The sequence below is a fragment of the Gymnoscopelus microlampas genome (genome assembly GCF_963454915.1).
Source record: "Gymnoscopelus microlampas genome assembly, chromosome: 1".
Lineage (NCBI taxonomy): Eukaryota > Metazoa > Chordata > Actinopteri > Myctophiformes > Myctophidae > Gymnoscopelus > Gymnoscopelus microlampas.
In genome coordinates, this window is record NC_139962.1 from 31,983,820 (window position 1) to 32,004,369 (window position 20,550).

At 41.9% G+C, this 20,550-nt stretch overlaps 1 protein-coding gene across 1 annotated transcript in view; it reads left to right on the forward strand.

Moving 5' to 3' along the window:
• Window positions 1-20,550, forward strand: part of unc13c (unc-13 homolog C (C. elegans)) — a gene marked incomplete at its 5' end in the record, with an annotated part of 241,227 nt that overhangs the window by 61,267 nt on the left and 159,410 nt on the right. The window contains 4 exons of the mRNA XM_084046368.1: window positions 3,186-3,327; window positions 9,348-9,517; window positions 17,105-17,226; window positions 18,282-18,445. Of these exons, the coding sequence (XP_083902494.1) occupies window positions 3,186-3,327; window positions 9,348-9,517; window positions 17,105-17,226; window positions 18,282-18,445 (598 nt within the window). The remainder of the gene's footprint in view (window positions 1-3,185; window positions 3,328-9,347; window positions 9,518-17,104; window positions 17,227-18,281; window positions 18,446-20,550) is intronic.

Below are 20,550 nucleotides of genomic sequence, written 5' to 3' on the forward strand. Positions count from 1 at the left end.
ATTTGAATGAGGGGTTTTTCCTGCCTTGCTCAGGGGTGACTGGGACATAGCAGTGCTCTTTCATAATGCACACAGTCAAATCCAAAGTGTTAACCACTTTAACCCTGGCATCCCTGTTTTTGGTCATGTCATTCTAAATTATCATTTTCAAAAATATCACACGATGTTCCCACACATGTTATAAACTTTTTCTAAATTAAATAAAAAAATAGCAGTACAAGATCACCCCACCTCACTCCGAGAGCATATGGACACTAACCAAATGGACCCTTTTAATTCATACTTGAGGCATTTAGCTGACAGTGTTTCTCGATGGGTTTATATCTCCAGGAGTGTACAAATGGAACCAAATGGACCCCTTAAGGGCGATGGTGATACTTAGTTGCAGTGGGCCCCCAGTGCAGGCTTTTATAACACAATACCCATAACAAACACACACACACACACACACACACACACACACACACACACACACACACACACACACACACACACACACACACACACAGTGCCCGCTAGTTACTACAGTAGTTATGAAGCACAGATTCAGCGAGGCAATCTTCCCCTCAGGGCAAAAATAACAAAAGTGCGCCCGTGTGGACTTTACAAAACACACATAAATACCGCTCATATTGCCGCCGGCTATTTAAAACACACTACTCTTTTAAAACCAACATTAAATGCAGAATGTATAATGTATACCTACATTTATGACGACATGTTGGCAAATAATCAGTTAACAGGCTTTAGGTACAGCTCTACATGTGCTGTAAATGCTGACAGACGCGGTCATGCACAGCACTGGTCACATGATGACTATAGAAGACAGGACACGGCAACATCAACACAGCCAGCATCATTGCGTGTGACAGACGGACATATCAAAGGAAATACGATATTATTCATCTAATTGAATCATTTTAATAGCTTGTTTACACACACACACACACACACACACACACACACACACACACACACACACACACACACACACACACACGCAGAGTATATTGTCTCTGTCGAGGTGGAAACCTCATTATGTCCAAAACTGTTACTTTTCAGGACTCAAATTCAAAAATAGCAAAAGTAGTAGCTCTACAAGCTCGAAACACGTCGCGAAGCTTGTAGATCTGCCACTGTTGATGCTTTTTTGTGACGCTGTAGTATGATAAAGTAGGGCGTTAATTTACGAAAACACACCCAAAGTTAAAATATGAAGATAAGAGGTTTCTGCTCGACAACAACTGTGTGTGTGTGTGTGTGTGTGTGTGTGTGTGTATCTGTATGTGTATGTGTATATATATATACATATATATATATATATATATATATATATATATATATATATAATATACATATACATATACATATATATATATATATATATATATATATATATATATATATATATATATATATATATATATATATATATATATATATATATATATATATATATATATATTCCATATTGTCTCTCTTTCATCGCTCTGTCTTGTGGACGGAAGGCATTTGATTTGGAACGTGCCCTGGGCCCGCAGCGCACAGCGTAGCTCCTCATTTGTAGCAACCCTGTGTGGCTGGGGGATATATTATGTCCCCTGAATTATTTAGCCTGTCACTTATACATATTTAATGCCTCCACTGTCCTTCTTCCCGTTTATGGTTCACTGAAATACTACTGTCTCTCCGTCTTCTGGATGTGTGTGTGTGTGTGTGTGTGTGTGTGTGTGTGTGTGTGTGTGTGTGTGTGTGTGTGTGCGTGCGTGTGCTTGTATTACTATACTTGTATACTGATTTATACAGTTGCGTACCGTTGTCATGCACTGAAAACAGCAGATATACAAGCTCTCTGAGCTTGTAGATCTGGTATTTTTGGTTTTCGGGTTAAGGTTAAAAAATGAAAGTACAAGTGTGTGTGTCTGTTGTGTGTCTGAGTGTTTTTGTGTGTAGGGGACGGGTGCATGTGTACATTGTATATGTGCGCTATGCTGCAGTGTGTTTAGTGATTTATCATGGGCTCATGGGTGTGCTGGCACATGCACACATGCAGATATGTCACGTCTCGTCTAGACTTACAACTCTTATATAATGGCATTTTGTTCTGCGGCTGTGGCTGCTTAATGGGAGATGCCTCGGTGCATGATTTAATCATAGCGCCCTCTGTTGAAAGCACTGTAACCCTACTCCTGGCTTTGTTCAGTTATACCCTTTTCCCACCCACAATTCATTCTGCATAATTATGTGTTTTTTGTTTGTTTGTTTTCTTTACACGGGAAAACACGCAAAAATAGGTGTGTCATGGCATAATTGAAGTCACTCACTCACTCACTCACTCACTCACTCACTCACTCACTCACTCACTCACTCTCTGCTTTTCCCTTTCTTCGTCTCTCTTGGGTGGCGTGTGCTGTCCACAGGGAATACACAGCTGAACCTTCTAAACCTATGGCTATAATGGTTTTGGGATTGCTTGCGATTGCGAAAAGGCCAGGGGTGGGGGTGGGGTGGATGTGCTGTTGTACAAGAGTATTTCCATTCCAGAAAAGTTTGATTTACTTCAAGCTAATTCTCATGTATACTTTGGACTGTGGTCATAGATTATTTCTCCAGTTTGCAGACATCTATTTTTATGTGCATATGCAAGTGAAATACTCACACCATACGGTACATCTTCCCCTCGAATTGGTAGAAGCTCTCTCAGCATCGCACTGGAAAAGGGGCGAAGATTTGCCTGGATGTCATTAGTTTCCATGACATCCGGGTGTGTTATGGGTCCATTTTACACGCTCTCAAGAGTTAAACTATTGTTAAACATCAGCATTACTTAATTTGCAAGAAGTCTACATAATTAGAGATATAGAATAATTGTTCCTTTGATCAACGTTTACTTGTTATCTCTCCTCTTGCTTGGTACCACATCAATACAGCATGGAATTATGGACAAAAGCTTATCCAACGATAACAAAATATTTACGTTTTGGGTCTGAGAGTCTACATCTCATCAAACGGTCGTTCTGTGGCTCAAATGCCGAATAAATAATGGACCTCGATATGAAAAGGGTTGAAAACCACTTGTCTTGGAGGACTCGCTGTCCAAATGCACTTGTATTTTTTAACCGTTGTGATCTCTTCTTCTCTCGCTCCACACCCTCCATCCATCCCCCTCCTTCTCCACCCTTCAGTCATGAATGCCCAGGGACTACAGGCCAAAGATAAGACCGGCTCCAGTGATCCGTACGTCACAGTCCAGGTGGGCAAGACCAAACGCCGAACCAAGACCATCTTTGGAAACCTCAACCCGGTGTGGGACGAGAAGTTCCTCTTGTGAGTACTATATGCTGAACCTGTGCGTCTCGCTAGACCTGTGATTCACAACCTGTGGGCCGATTTTGGGGCCTCCAAATAATTGGTAAATCACTAACATTTGAATGATAATATTGTTGCTGTGGGGGCAGAAAGCTCTGCTTAAAATATCTCCATATTTTAACTGTTTGTGTTCTTTTGTAAAAAAAAAACGCCCTACGTGATCATACTACAGCGTCACACAAAAGCATCAAGCATCAAAAGTAGCAGATCTGCAAGCTCGAAACGCGGCACTAAACAGCGCGTTTTGAGCTTGTAGATCTGCTACTTTTGCTACTTTTTAATTTGAATCCTGAAAAGTGACATATAAGGTTTCCACCCAACATTGACAATATTTATAAAAACAACATGGTGTTTTTTCTTTTCTGGTCATTAAAATCCCATTGAGACCCATTGACATAACTAACAATAATACATTAAATAAAACATTCTCTGAAAATCCACATGGCCCACCCATCTGACCACTTAAAACGGCAGCCGAATGGCTGTCGCGTTAATTAGTCAGATGAAAATCTCACCACATGGTCAGATGAAAATCTCTCCAGACTCTAGCTAGCCCACTGTTTCCCAAACAGTGGGTTTGGACAAATTTGTATGGGTCACGTGTAAATGTCAAAACAACATTTTTCAAAAACAATTCATAAAAAAATCTAAGAAATTCCATGAATTAGAAAACAAATGTTTAAGAAGTATTTGAGAGAGTCCGTGCCTCAAACAAATTAAATGAGAAACTCACTCCTAATATAGAATAGGACCACGATGGAAATAAGCTCTCTCGCTTTTTAGAGCAGATCTACAAGATCCCAACACGACGCTTCGCATCGCGTTGTGAGCTTGTAGATCGCCTATTTTCACTAGTCTGTGTACCGCAAACGTCTAATTTCTCTTTTGGGTCTTGAGCTAAAAAAGTTTGGGATCCACTGCTCTAGACTCTAGCCAACCCCACACACACCATCCGTTTTTTACAGACACAGGAACATAATGCACGGTGCACCAATGTTCCATTGCACACGCACAATGGCAAAAGGATAACTCTAAAAAGCCCAGAGAGCTTATTTCCATCGTGGTCCTATTCCATATTTCTCATTTCATTTGTTTGAGGCACGCACTCTCTCAAATCCTGCCAAATCACTGTGTTATTCCTGACTCAGACTATACCAGATGGGTGGATTTAACCACATTCAAGCTGGCGTCCCTGTTGTCTTTCAACAGGGAGTTTCCAAAAATGATCAAACATTTTCAAAAACATTCAAAGATGTGGCCCGTTGTGAGCTTGTAGATCTGCTTTTTTTTCCTATGGAATAGAGAGTAGGTGGTTAATCCAATCAGTGTGTATTAGTGTCAGGCAACTTCACACAATCACAAACAAACAAACATCTCATGATGACAAATGTAGTGCTGTGGTTGTCTACAGCTTTGAGTAAAGCTTTTTACTTTCAAATGTGATGCTTATCTGGTAATGCAAGCAGGTTTCAACAAATGCGAAGGATTATTTTGTACATCTTTATTCCAGGTCTGGGAACAAACAGCATTAGCCGATGAATTAGGTTTAGTTGTTCTTAATTTGTATTAATTTTTTTATAATGGATGAAGCTTTAAAGAACAGCCCCAGAGAGATCTTATTTATTTAGACATCTGACGCATCAGCTAATTCTGTGATGCATGCATGCAAGTTTAATACTAAACCATGGTTTTCTAACGTGCATTACTCTTGTTCTTCAGTGCGTCCGTACGTGCCTGTCTTTGTGTAGTGTTGTAGTGTTACACATCATGCATCACAAATAAAATGCAGACCTTTGAATTTTTAATATGCAAATAACTTTGATGCTGAGAAACTTCAAGGCATTTTATGTTAGGGCTGAGATACTGTAGTGTAGTGTGCACATGATGCGCGTGTGTGTGTGTGTGCGCGCACGCACGCGCATGATGGAGGCACGCCAGGGGCTAGGTGCAGGAGAACACCACACCATTGTTTGATAGACCTAAACAAACACCCGCTGTAATTACCATCGTTAATGTAATACGGTGCTAATAAGATGCAGGTGTGTGTGTGCGTGTGTGTGCGTATGTGTGCGTGCGTGAGAGACACAAACAAGAGTGTTTTTTTCAGATGGTGGTTACAGGCTTGGATCCATACCTGAAATGAGACTCCAGTGATAGCCATAATAAAACTCTCCTCCCCATCGTACCGTACCGTACCTTACCATACACTACAGCGCTGTAGATTAATAGAGCGATACATTACTTTGATGCTCGGCGCTGAGCAGAATGCCCCGACGAGTGCACCGGCAGCCAGCACTTAGAAAAGGATTAGTTAAAATAATACCGCAGAGTCTGTCTATCTGTCGCACCCAAAGAAGTCAGATCAAAGTGCAATCTGTCAGGCTTTCATTTATTCCTCATCTGAACCCATCTTGTCGTCATTGCTGTTGAACGCTAAATATGTCATAAATAGCAGATCTACAAGCTCACGACGCGTCACAGAGCGACACGTTTTTCTCTTTTTTACCGCCCCAATTTAGTTGTTATGCCAATTAATTCCTCCCCCACACATCTGTGTGCTGTCATTGATGTTGTATCCTTCTGACTCACCTGCCGCCCAAACTGTGGAACAAACTCTCCATTGCAGTTAGAACTGCAGATTCACTCCCAATTTGCCGCCGTAATCTGAAGACTCACCTCTTCAGACTCCACCTCAGCCCGTTGCACTTCACCTAGCCTTGACGACCATGCAGTCTTACTCTTAAAATGCAATTTATTTAGCATGTCATTTAGACATGATGCTGCTAGGTTTCATTTGTTTACCTGGCATTCTATAGTTTCTGTGATTATCATTTTTGGATATTATATTGTTTAGACTGATGCTAGGTTCTCAGTTTACCTATGATCTTAGATTACTGCTGAATGCCTAAATTGTAGGCACGGTGGCGCAGTCGGTAGCTCTGTGGCCTCGCAGCTAGAAGGTCCTGGGTTCGATTCCCACCGGGGACGCCTTGGGCGTAAAAGTACTAAAAAGTTTGAAATTACACGATCTACAAGCTCACACCGCGTTGTAGATCGGCTATTTTCAAATAGCCTCGGTATAAAATAGGCTTAAAGTGGTTATTGTAGGTTTTATAATGGAATAATTCATATCTGCAAAGTAACTAGTAACTAAAGTTTTCAAATAAGTGTAGTGGAGTAAAAGTATAATATTTGCCTCTGAGATGCAGTGGAGTAAAAGTATTGGAAATTGGAAATACTCAAGTAAAGTACAAATACGTCAACATGTTACTTAAGTACTGTACTTAAGTAAATGTACTTCGTTATTTTACACCACTGACACTCACGTTCTGTCTTTCGGCACTTTTTATTTTACTTTTAATTTAGTAATGGCAACATGGTTTGAACTGACACTTTTCGCCTCTGTGCCCTCATCAGTGTAATCACCTGAATCATTTACGCTGATGAATTCATAGAGCCGAAACGCCTCCGTTAACCTGAAGGACAGAGCGTGAGTGCCGGCATTTTTCTCTGTAAATGACAACACATCCCCCGCTGTCTGCGTGAGGTTAACAGGTAAATGACAACTTGCAAGTGGCACCTGCCATTTAAAATAAATGACAATGTGCTTCTGTGTGAGTGGAGAAAACAATGAATGGGGCCTCTTTACGGTGTGGCGACAAAGGGCTCAGGCGTCTAGGGCAGCGTGTGGGTGTGTATGTGTTTGTGCGTGTGTGTGTGTGTGTGTGTGTGTGTGTGTGTGTGTGTGCATGCGCGCGTGTGTGTTTTTTCTTTGAATGCCCTAGATCATACTCCAGTGTCACACAAACGTTTCAAAAGTAGCAGATCTACAAGCTCGAAGCGTGGCAAGGCGTTCACGCACGCGTGTGTGTGTGTGCATTACAGATGCGCGGATGGGGGTTTTCGTCACCCAAATCCGTGTGTATACGTTCATTATCCATCCGCCATCCATCCGCATTGATTATATCATCCTAATAGGTCCGCACCGACTGCATCATCCGCATGTCACATAATTATGTGCATTATTTCACCCGCGGTTTATCCAATATTAATTAATACTTATATTTGATTGACCCAAATCCACCCAAACTGCGGTTATCCGCGACAACCGCGGCTAAAACTGAGATCTGTGCCCCTCTAGTGTGCATGCATGCGTGTGTACAGTATATGCATCTGTGTGTGTGTGTGTGTGTGTGTGTGTGTGTGTGTGTGTCCGGTGTTTACCAGTGGACTTCTCAGTGCCATATTTCTTGTGCATGCTGCAAGGCAGTGCCAAGGAAGTACCTCCACACATTGATTTTCACATATTTATGTTTTATAGTTTCTGAATTGAAGTCAAAGAGGGGTCAGATTGGGCTTGAAAACCTGGCCCAAATAAGGAGTTATACGTCATTGATGACTCGCCCCATGAAGTTCTAAGATCCACATGGGACCCACACCATTATTGTTTTTTAATCAACTGTTAAATTGTTTTTTCCCCCCCTTTTCTCCCTACTTTAGTCGTTTCCAACTCCCCCTATGTTTGTATAGCACCTGTCACTGCCAACCCCTTTACTGTACATGTTGGTCTTAGGGAGGGAGCGGACCAACAATTCTCAAACGTTGTCATAAGGACCCCCAGTTTGGCATGCATTAGTTCACCGACCCCCCATTTGATCAAAGGATTCTGATTTCTGGGACCCCAATCTGCACTGTGAAATTCTCAGTGTTTATCTAACTCTGACAGTGTACTAAAGGAACCAAATGGACCCGTGAGGGTCCATTTGGTTCCTTTTCTTTGCGTTTTATTTGCACATGCATTCCATAGGGCTAGACCCCACATGGACAAATTACATCATCAACGTTCGACGGGCATTGCCCCGCTTGAGTGAACTAATGCTTGATGAACTAATCCTAAAATAAAATATTTAAGGTGTTTTTAATTTTTAATATTAGTTATAGAGGGCAATTCTAATGTATCAAGGCATATGAGGCTTATTAGCAAGGGATCATTTTAACATGTGCAGAGGAACATGCTATCCCTCCCAGTTGTGCTCCTTGCTGTGCAGCAGCCTTGTGATTTGTGATGACGTGCTGTGAATGGATGCAGTGGGAGCAGCTTGTTAGGCTGATATAGGCTGTCAGTATGTCAGCTTGAATTTGACTTTACTGATACGCGCACACACACACACACACACACACACACACACACACACACACACACACACACACACACACACACACACACACACACACACACACACACATTCCCACACACACATTCCCACACACATTCCCACACACATGCACCCAGTGCAGGTTCCCTCATTTAAATCTGTGGTGTAAGAAGTGCACTCTGATCATTATATAGTTTTTATACTTAGGACCATTTCACCCATTTTCAAACTATTTTCATATAATTGGCCCTCACTAATGCTCATGATAACATGGCACCATGTTTGTCTACTCACTCTGTGTCTCAGAGGAGGGCTGTGGACAGTTCAGAAACCTGCCTTCCTTCTGCGTGGTACTGTAGGCAGGTTTGGTCATTTCAGACATGATTTTCTTATTATATTTTATGTTTTTCTTTTTATGAATGCTTCTATAGGCTTCTATTATAGAATGCTAACTTTCCAAGAAGAGAAAGCCTGCAGTTTCTATTAGCTTGGAATCCCCACTGACAATGTCACTGGTAGGCAGGTTGCTTAACTGTACACTGTCCACCAATGAGACACTAGAGTGAGTACACAGAAACGGTGCCATCTTATAAAGAACATTGTAGGAGTTATATGAAACATTTGTAACAAATGTAACATTTTAGTCTGGTTTGTATTTGTTGACGAAATTGTCAATATATTTAGTCTTAGTCTATTAGCAAAAGGTAGGCGACGGCCATTTTTCGTTTGGTTTTAGTTTTAGTCGACGAAATCAACACTGCTCGACGTAATGAGTCAATTGAAGTGCTGTTTCTTCTTTTGCTTGTCTTTTTATCGTCACAGCGAGTGCCACAACGCCACCGACCGCATCAAGGTGCGCGTGTGGGATGAGGACGACGACATCAAGTCGCGGGTCAAGCAGCACTTCAAGCGCGAGTCGGATGACTTCCTGGGCCAGACCATCATCGAGGTGCGCATGCTGAGCGGAGAGATGGACGTGTGGTACAACCTGGGTACGTAAACAGCAATGACAACGACGACAACACGCTGTAAAGCATTTCATTCTCAAAGTGGGGTCCGGGGACCCCTAGGGGTCCTTGAGGGAGTTCCAGGGGGTCCCCAGCTAAATGATGCATAGTTAGGAACCAAATGGACCCTTAAGGGTCTGTAACCCTGAGAGTGTACAAATGGAACCAAATGGACCCTAACGGCTCCATTTGGTTCCATTTTTACACTCTCAGAGTTATATTAGCATTGATTTTACAATATAAATAGGGGTAGCAGAGATAGAAATACCATTCAATGGGGGACCGTAGCCCTAATGCATGTCAAACTGGGGGGTCCTTGAAATTGAAATGGTTGAGAATCCCTGCTGGAGCCGTAAAAATGTTCTCTTACGGGGGTCCCTGGCATGCATTTCTTTTCAAATGGGGGTCCGGGGGCTAATAAGTGTCAATTTGGGGGCCCTCGACATGAAAAAGTTTGAGAGCCACTGCTGTAGAGCGGTGGCTCTCAAACGTTTTAATTTAAAGGTAGAGGAAGTGATATTATTTTGTTAAAACATAAAATGTTTTTTTAGTTAACACTCTACATTCTGATAATATTCATTGCTATCAAGGTTTTGTTCAATAACAGGGGTCTCCCCAGTCTCTCTAGCTCTTTAACAAATAGACAATACATTTTCATGTTGGTTGCCAATTTCAACCAATCAGGAGAGAGAACCCATTGTTCTTAAATGTTGTAGTGTTCTCCAGTTCCACATCTTTGTGTCATCACTTCCAATTTCACTTGTTTATCCTGTATGAGTATCTCTCTCCTGATTGGATAAAAATGGTATCCCGACCTGAAAGTCTTCTGTTTGCTCAAAAGCTGAGGAGACCCCTGTTACTGAATAAACACTCTATGGCTGATTCATATTATAATATAGAGCTATTTGACACATTTTAACCAAATACATGTCAAGTACTGCACCTTTAAACTCAGAGTTCTCTTAAAGTCGTGTTTTAATGGTTTTCATGGACATAAGTATAGCTTTTTGAAGTATTGACATTGGTGTCTGATAATAGGGAGCTCATTTGATTCTCCCTCCGCCCATGGCCCAGATCCCCAGCATTGAGACGGACATGTTTGCCGTCACCTCAAGGTCTCATCCGTCTTTCCTCGCTCGCACGAGCCTAACCGGCCCCCACCTCTCTGCCTCCAGAGGACCATGCTAGGATAAACGGCTGCATAATGGGAGCCCCACTTCTGTTGAACTATTATGACCAGCGGATGCACTCTTTGTTTGCCTCTCCAGCTAAACGGGAGCAATTTCCAGTAATAGTGACCCCTCCCTCGCCCCGTACTGTCGCACGGGGCCTTTTATAATGTCCACAATTAATGTTTAAAGAGCCCTCTCCGACGCCTGGTCCGATCCTGCTCCAGTTGCTCTCTTCCGTAAGATACTTCAGCTCTCTTTCAAAGTCGCCTCTTCTCTTCTCTACAAAACCCGGTTCAGTCTTTTTTTTTGTGTCATATTTCTCATTCATCTCTCTAGCTTAGAATTTCATTTTCATTTTTCTGGTCACTGGAGAGATAGTCTCGCATGGCCAGCCCTCGTCTTCTCACTCCACTCTGCCTGCAGAGGTCTGGGGGGAACTCATCTCACATTGGAAACAGTGGATGGAATGAGCGAGCAGCTCACTCGCCAGGGCGTGGTTAAACTGTGATTGAGTGGTGACTTAGAGCAGTGGTTCTCAACCTGTGGGTCGGGACCCCCTAGGGTCCCCACATGATTTGGCCGGGGGCGGGGGCGGGGGGGGGGATTTGGCAGATGACAATGAAGTTACAATTTAAGGACTTCTAAGACCTTTTTAATACCTAAAACAAAACAATAAAAAAGCAAAGAAAAAGACCATGAACAAACTATTAAAAAAAACTGGTCAAATATTGGCCAAATTGTCAAATAATTTAAGATATTGAAAATAGCCAATCTACAAGCTCACAACGCTCACAACGCTCGCAACGTGAGGCGTTGTGAGCTTGTAGATCGGCTATTTTCACAATATTTGTTTGTGAAACTGAGTCGAACTAAATTGAATGCCTTCCAATACATTCCAAAATGTTTATTAGGGAGGGGGGGTCCCCAGTTCAAATATGATTATTTTGAGGGGGTCACAGCCTTTAAAGGTTGAGAACCACTGACTTAGAGTACTGGTTCTCAAGGTGGGGTGCAGGGACCCGCAGGGGGTCCTTGCAGGGTTTCCAGGGGGTCCCCAGCTACTGTAAATGATGGATGGTTAGGAACCAAATGGACCATTACAGGTCTGTAACTCCGAGTAACTCCGGTGTAAAAGTGAAAAAATTAAAAGATTGTATACACTGTCGGAGTTACTGTAACACTGAGGATTTGACAGTGTAGATTGCAGTCCCAGAGATCAAAAATGTCAAGTGGGAGTACATGGCCTTATAATGCATATCTTCTCTGTCGGGTGGAAACCTCATGTCCAAAACTGTTACTTTTCAGGATTCAAATACAAAAATTGCAAAAGTAGCAGATCTACAAGCTCAAAACGCGCCGCTTCGCTTTGCGTGTGAGCTCCTTAAAAGGAAACACCTATTCAGGACACAAAAACAGACATTTGAATACAGTAAGAACAAATTAAAGAAGAATAGACAGAAAAATGACAGTGCAAAAGAATAATTAAAAACATCTCAATAAAAGGCAGCGGCAAACAAACAGAGCTGAGATTTGTTGTAGACGTGGAGTTTTCTGGGAGTTTGTTCCAGATATGTGGTGCATGAAAACTAAACACTGCTTCACATTTTAGTTTAGATTCCAGGGACGGAAAGCAGACCTTTTTTTCCCAGATGACCTGAGAGGTCTGGAAGGTTCATGATATCGCTCAGGGATCAGAGATGTATCATTGTGGATAGAATGACCAGCCCAACATTCTATCCACTTTTCTTTTCCTTCAGAATCCCCTGCAGGCTGTTCTCTGTGAAGGTCTGAGGTTAATGGAAACAGGGAGATCCGTGGGAGGGGGGTGGTGGATGGGGGTCACAGGGCACATCTGTAGACTCGGGGAGCTCACGTGTGTGTGTGTGTGTGTGTGTGTGTGTGTGTGTGTGTGTGTGTGTGTGTGTGTGTGTGTGTGTGTGTGTGTGTGTGTGTGTGTGTGTGTGTGTGTGTGTGTGTGTGTGTGTGTGTGTGTGTGTGTGTGTGTGTGTGTGAGAGAGACCAAGGTTACAGCAGCTGTTGTCCACACTCTAGGTCAGGAGGTCGCACACAGGGTGTGTGTGTGTGGGTGGGTGTGTGTCGTATACCCATATATGGCTGGATATGACACCAGTAATAATAAGGAGACCGAAGACCAGGTATGGTTGCACTGTAAGCTTCACTTTAGTGTAAACAATAGACTGCAGGTACAAGGAAGTAGATCAAAGAGCAGGGAGGCATGACGGTAGTTCAGCAGGGACAAACTAGGGCTGTCAATACACAAGTGTGTGTGTGTGTGTGTGTGTGTGTGTGTGTGTGTGTGTGTGTGTAGGCCTGTAACAATTATTACTTAATCACCTAATCACAGTTAACTGAGATAATCACAATTATTGTTTGCATAACTGTCAATCATTTACATGTTGAAAATGTTTAGTATATTTTCAAACCTTTTCCAAATATTGTGGAAATAGCCGATCTAAAAGCTCAAAACGCTTGTGAGTTTCTGCTGTGGGGTCAGACTTGCTGTGTGTGCATGTACAGTAAGTGCGTGTGTGCATGTGGGTCAGAGGGATGAACTTTGCTATGAGAGCAGGACGCGGCTACACTCTGACATCTCTGACATTAATATCGTTGCTCTCGGGTGGAAACCTTGTACTCTATGTCCAAATATGCTACTTTTCAGAAAATGGGAGGGAAAAATAACCTGTGTTCCGATGGATCCAATGTGGTTATTTATTTAGTTACTACTTCTTGTTAATACATTTCATTTGTTCAATATTTATGACACCCACAGGAACAGACACACTTAACCACTTTCGTATAAAAAAAGAAAAAAATAATTCCAAAATGAATACAAAAATAGCTGATATACAAGCTCACAACGAGCAACACATGCTCGTTGTGAGCTTGTAGGTCGGCTACTTTTGCAACTTTTGTGTGACACCGTAGTATGATGAAGTAGGGCATTCATTTATGAGAAAAACATAAAAACGTTGAAATCTGGAGATTCAAGGTTTCCACCGACAGCGTTGATATCAAGAACCTATCAAGAACAGACCATAAGACAGTTGATCAGTATATCTTAACCATGCGGTAGAATAAGAGTTGGCTCGTTATTAGAGTTGGGTCACTATTTTAACTCTGACATATTTCAGTCACATATAAAAGGTCTGACCTGGAGCTAGAGCAGTAGTTCTCAAAGTGGGTTCCGGGGACCCCCAGGGGTCCTTGAGGGGGTTTCAGGGGGTTCCCAGCAAAATTAGTTAATATAGCATCATGATTATTTTAATCACTTTAACCCTACACATTGGCTATTTGAAAATATCCAATCTACAAGTTATGTACTTGTAGATCTGCTATTTTCACAAAAATCTTGAATCTTGTATGGGGGTTCTTGGCACAAATACATATCAATTTGGGTAAAAAGGTTTATGAACAACTGAGCTAGAGAGTCAGGTTATATAAGGTGAAACTTTATGAAGGAAAGGCAATACAAAGAAAGGCAAATTTATTTCCAGGGGCTGCTCAATTAATCACATTTTATTTTAAATTACGATTTTGGCTTCCAATGATTATGAAAACAAGAAAATCCGTTTCGCAAGGATGCTCTCATTCTGTCTTGTGTTATAAATCCAGCGCACCCTTTTTACAGCGGTGTGCTGTCGCCCCTCCCTCTCTAAAAGCACAAACTCACGCTCAGTTTATAGGCTGTTTAGTTCAGCTAAACAGAGATGACAGAAAGAGAGCCCTTGGTCAACAAGTAAAGTAAAAACAATTCATCTGTTTGGAAACACTTTGGTTTCAAGGAGTCTGACAAAGAACAATGCATTACGGAGCAAAATGTATTGTATTACTCAGTGGTGTGTGCACAACAAGGCAATACGACCAATTTAATCCTCTTGAAGTTCAAGTACAAAGTGGTTTATGAGCAAACAATAAAGGAGATAAAAAGACAGATAAAAGTTCAAGAAAATCCTTCACCAAGTTCAATAAATGTGTGATGTTTCCAAAGTCAATGAGTAATCATGTTAAATAATCTGTCATCTCAATATTGACCACTGAATAATCAGACCTAAAGCACATTTCATACACTGAAGCAGTTCAAAGTGCTTTCACATAAAATACACACAAAATAGAAATAAAATCAATAAAAAGAAGAAATAAAACGACAAAGAAAAAAGTATTACAAAGAGAAAAGCATAATCAAAACAATACAAATACAAAACAATAAGAGGCAGAAACGGTCACAGTGCAGTTTGGTTTCACAGTATTAGCAGCAGAAAGGCAGAGGTGAACAGAGAAGTCTATCTTAAAAATAGATAAAGAAATACCCAGAATTGGGGAAGATCTAAGCTCTTTTTGAAGTTTATATCAGCTATATTATGTAGCATAGTAAGTAACTGAATGCTGCTTCACCATGTGTTGTTTTAATTCTACAAAGAGTCAATTCTATAACACACTGGCAGCCAATGCAGAGACATTAGAACTGGTGTAAAATGTTCATCTTTCTGACAGCATACAGTACATAAAAATAAGTATTTTTTTGTAATCTAAGCTATCTACCAAACTATCAACCAAAATGTTGCTTTTTCAACTCACAGATTTTCTAGAATGGTACATTAAGTTGTACAGTATTTATAGAGCCCTCCAACACCACTGACCAGTCCCTGAGTAAAGCTGACAGCGTACTCCAAAAGCAGTTGAATCTTTTTCTTCTTTTTTTTACGGTTTGCTGAAGCCGAACAAGTTCTCTGAGGATGAAATTGTTTTTATACGCGATGCGGCTCCACTCTGAGTGCTGAACCGTTTATGCAGTTATATTATGCAGTGCTGGAATGGTGATTTATTTTGCCACCTGACTCTCCGCTGTGTGTTTTCATCAGCCTCGGACGTGCTTTGACATAATTCATAATTTTGTCTCTGGGATTTCTCAATTTCTGGCGACAGACACTCTTAAGCGGACAGAGTGTGTGCTTTTTAACTCCACAAATGAATTGCCATCTGGTGTGTTTGTAGTCCCTCAGAGAGTGGTGTTTATAGAGGTGTTCGTACCTCCTAACCTCCTCAGACATCATTTCTTCAAAACGGTCCATGGTATGTTGCTTGCAGATTGTGGTAATAAAACAAAAAATAATTGTAGATCTGCTATTTCTGAAAAAGTATGACGAATCTTGAAAACAGGACTTTTATTATAGTAACAGAGTATTTCTGCATTGCGGGTATTGCTACTTTTACTTAACCCATTAAAACTGGTAAAGCATCTGCGTCATTTTAGATTCTTGTGTTGGCTATTCAAAAATAGCAGATCTACAAGCTCACATCTACTGGTACATTTGCTATATTTGAACTTTTTTTTTTCTTTTTCTTTTTTTAAACAAATATTTTCTTCTGGGCATTAATTTATCTGGCACAAGGCATTTTTAAGATGGGGGTCCACAGTCAAATATATATCAATTCCGTCAACTACTGATTTAGAAGGCATTTGTAGAATCGTAAAAAAACAACAACTAGTATGTCTTCCACCACTGTGTGGTGTTTCAGCTAGTTAGACAATCTTGGAGTTGAAAGCTGTGGCGATAAGAACTTCGGCGACGGAATGTGTCTCTTTGTTTTCTACACAAATACATAATTCTGTTCTTACGACTTCATTTCCCCCAACAAGTATGCCTAGATCTCCTGGCAGCAGCATTCTGAATGAGCTGTAGTAGTAGTATCGCCACAGGGCTTTTTAAGGGAAAAGGCTATTATAGAAGTCTAACCTATACTGGAAATGGAAAGTGTGAATTAAAGGGACAAAGAAAGACAGGTGTTCAGACAAGGCAAAGGCACGGAGCAAAATGAATGTGTGCGCTCGCCTGGCATTGGATTTTGTGCTTGTTAACCCATTTTAACCGGGAACACATATGTGTAACCACTTAAACCATTATTCTATACTTTATTCAAACATCGTGAAAATGTGTGCAAATCTTTGAATATATTTATAAACATGTTTAACTCAAATATTTGCTTCTGGGGATTCTAAACATGTCTTCTAAATCCTAATAGTTATTTTGATACGATGTATGTATTTGTCCACGGACCCCCATCTCAAAATGTTTTGTTCCAGGGACCCCCAGAAGCAAAGCGTTAAAAATGTTGTTAAAAATCTCTATAATCAAAGATTTGCCCACCTTTTCACAATTTAGCAGAACTACAAGACACTTGACTCTACAAGCTCATAGCGCGGCACAGAGTGTATATCTGCTATTTTTGTTTTTGTTTTAATATATAAATCTAAAATGACACAGATGCGTTCCCGGCTTAAACAGGTTAATGCTTCTGCGGCGCTCTAAAACAAACACATCTCGGCAGTATGGGCCTTTGTCAGCAGAACTCAAACAGCCATGGCCTCTGTGTGTTGCAGATAAGAGAACTGACAAGTCTGCGGTGTCGGGCGCCATCCGCCTGAAAATCAGCGTGGAGATGAAGGGAGAGGAGAGGGAGAAGGTGGCCCCGCCCCACGGCCAGTACACCTGTCTGCATGAGGTACGGTAGACACGTCGGGATAACGTATCTTTCGGTGTGAGAGCAGGGCAGCTGCACACGTTTCCATTCATCAACTGTTGTTCCACCGTCCTCCTCGAGGAGCTGCTTTGAAGATTCACATGTTTTAGTTCTCTTTTCAGCTGTCAGAAACTACAAGGATATGTGGTTTATCTCTGCTGTCGGGCAGAAACCAGCTAACCCAAAACAAAACGAAATAAAAAGTGGAGTTAGGAGGTTTTGTCCATCATTGATAAGAACAGATGAATGGACCTCCATGCTCACAATGAGGTTGGAGGTCAAAAGGGGGTGGAGTCTGGAGTTAGTAAAACCAGCTCACTCCACACCCCCCCTTGGTGGAATTAGCTGGTTTAGCAGATAGTTTGGGGATCCTATAGACCATATTCACACGCCGGCCATGTTGCTATTAAGTCAATGAAGTGCCACCCCGGTTGCCACGGTAATGGGGTGGCACTTTCAATGTAAAATTCCAAAATGGACGCCGTGTGAATATGGTCTATGGAGTTTTGTCAGAAGCGCTTTTTAATACTTTTCATTGGTTCAATATTTTCTTAACCAACACACAGACGTAAAGGGTGTTCAATAGCACTGATTTATGAAAGAAAATTAAAAAGCTGAAAAATGGAGTTAGCTGGTTTCTGCCAGACAGTGACGAATTATATAACTTTCATGGAACAGTTGTCCAGGGTCGAAGGGAGACGTGGTTCTGATTGTAGGTGCATTGTGACTGCTTAAATACCTGTAGAGATCTTGCTCTTACTGTATCTCTTCTCTCTGCATTCCTGAACACATACAAAACTGTAGACATACTGTATCCTACTTGTCATATACCAAACTATTACGATCACATTTATCTTGTTTTCTTGTTTGTGAAAGGCACACATAATAATAGAGACGTGTTACAGTATATATAGTCACATCAAAAACTGAGATTGCAACTCAGAAGTGGCTCCCGGTCCTATTTGACAAAGCCGCACGACTCTTACATCAATTATGATTCTAACAGCCGGTACCGGGTCCTTATCTTTCACCCTCAGAACCTGTTCCACCACCTGACGGAGGTGAAGAACGGCGGGGCGGTGAAGATCCCCCAGGTGAAAGGGGACGAGGCGTGGAAAGTCTACTTCGACGACGTGTCCCAGGAGATAGTGGACGAGTTCGCCATGCGATATGGCGTGGAGTCCATCTATCAGGCCATGACGTGAGTACCGCCCTGATCTATGACCCTGCCCCCACACAGCCTCATCCGTCACTGTCTTGGAGTGGGAGGAGAAAAAACAGGGGATGAGCAGAGGAGGGCAGGAGGAAGAGGAGCTGTAAAAAATGTCTCCTCAGCACAATCTACTTTTGGAGGACGTGGGCGGAGTCTTGGAAGAGTCTAAATTTGATTGATCAATCGCAAACGGGGGGGGGGGGCGAAACAAAACCTCTTAACCACCTCAGGGCCTATTGATTACAGGGATACAATCTCTGACCCAATAAACCCGGCCTGTATATTTAGTTGACCGGGGTCCTCCGGGGGTCTGTTTGGCCCCTCCTTTTTTCCCCTGTACATCAAATCATTTTGATCAAATCATTTTGAGGTGTTTGCCCATTTTCACCGAATGTCTGCCTGTCTTTTTGCCAAATGATTGGCTATCTTGACATGCCCAGAATAGGGATGCGAATTTGGTTAACCTTCTCCGTCTCTCTGTGACTCTGGTTATCTGATCATCTCCGATACTTCAACACCTAATGTGTTGTCTGGTTATCTGCTCAACCAGGTGATCATAGCGTCACCGGCTTTCACATCCAGCTGGAGACTGACTGGAACTGCATGTCTTCCATATGTCTACCCTTAGTTTCTCTACACACCAGTGGTTCTCAACCGTTTGTGTGTCAAGGAGCCCCAAATTCATACTGTATGTATTTGGCCGCAGACCCCCATCTGAAAAGGTTTTGTGCCAGGGACCCCCAGAAGAGAAGAATTATGTAAAACAATGTTCTAAATATTCAAACTTTTCCAAAGATTTTCATTTTTTTTCGAAAAGTTAAAAAAATAGCAATCTACAAGCTCACAGCGCGGCACAAAGTGACGCGCCGTGAGCTTGTAGATCTGTTATTTTTATTAACTACTTTTGCCCCCCCCCCCCCCCCCCCCCCCCAAGTACCCCTGGGGGTCCCCGGACCCCACTTTGAGAGCCACTGCTCTACACTGCCTTAAAATTGACTGGAAAGTATAAGCTTTAGAAAAGAAACCAAAGAGTTTCTCCAGTCTGCCCAGTATGGCGAAACGCAGTGAAATAATGTGTCATGATGCATCAAAGCTAGCATCTACCCTCCATAGATACTGCTGCAGCTACTCACTGTAGACTATAGTAGTAGCAGTAGTTGTTGTTGTTGTAGTAGTTGGGGTATTTGCCAAGGACATTTGCATATAGGCTACCCGGAATTCAGTCGCCGCTATTAGAAGCGGTGCGTGGGTGACTTTTTTTAACAGCTCCTGGGGAGTGGTTGGGGGGTTAAGTCAGTCTCTAAATGCTTCTTTCAGCTATAGAGACTTCAAATGGTTCTCGTTACTATAACTGGGTCTGAACATTTCAAAGCATTTGGCAGGTTTGTTTTGGGCCGCAGATGATTGGAGATCTCCCACTATACCCACACGTCTGGCCAGAGCCGTCAAGCGAATCTCATCGATCTGCTATTTTCTGCGAAAGCTTTCCCCACAATAAGGATACTGGGCTTAAAAGCATTGGGACATTACAGGGCTAAACCTCTCAGTGATAACCACTTGACTCTGTAAACAATGCCTTGGTGTTTGCTGTGCAAGTGCAAAGATGTTGTGGGTCAATTGTTCTTCTGAAATGCACCTGAGTGTACACCAATTAAAAACTGAAATCTGCAAGATGAATCTTTCATGGCCTTGGTGTTCCAACAGCCCGAAGGCGTGTGCCCTGTGTTGCGAAGTTGGCAATCTATTAACAAACAAACACAATATGAATGTACTAAAAGTGGAATAGCAGCACTGCAGTCAATTGCTGCTACTTGCAATAAATGGCATGGAATTATAGATTGGAGACACGACTGTAATACATAATACAACAGTGGTTACCGTCTTCAATGCATCGCTAATTGGGCAGAAACCTTGTATATTATCTCTGTATTTCATCCATTTATGTTTTTTTCAGCAGTTTCAACAGTTGTAGACATACAGAACCGTAGGCTACAATGTTTCTGCCCGACAGCAAAAATAAATTGTTTTTCTTTGTGATGGGAGCCGGCTGTGGCGTTTGCTACAGTATGTGATGGCCTTGTTACAACATGAGA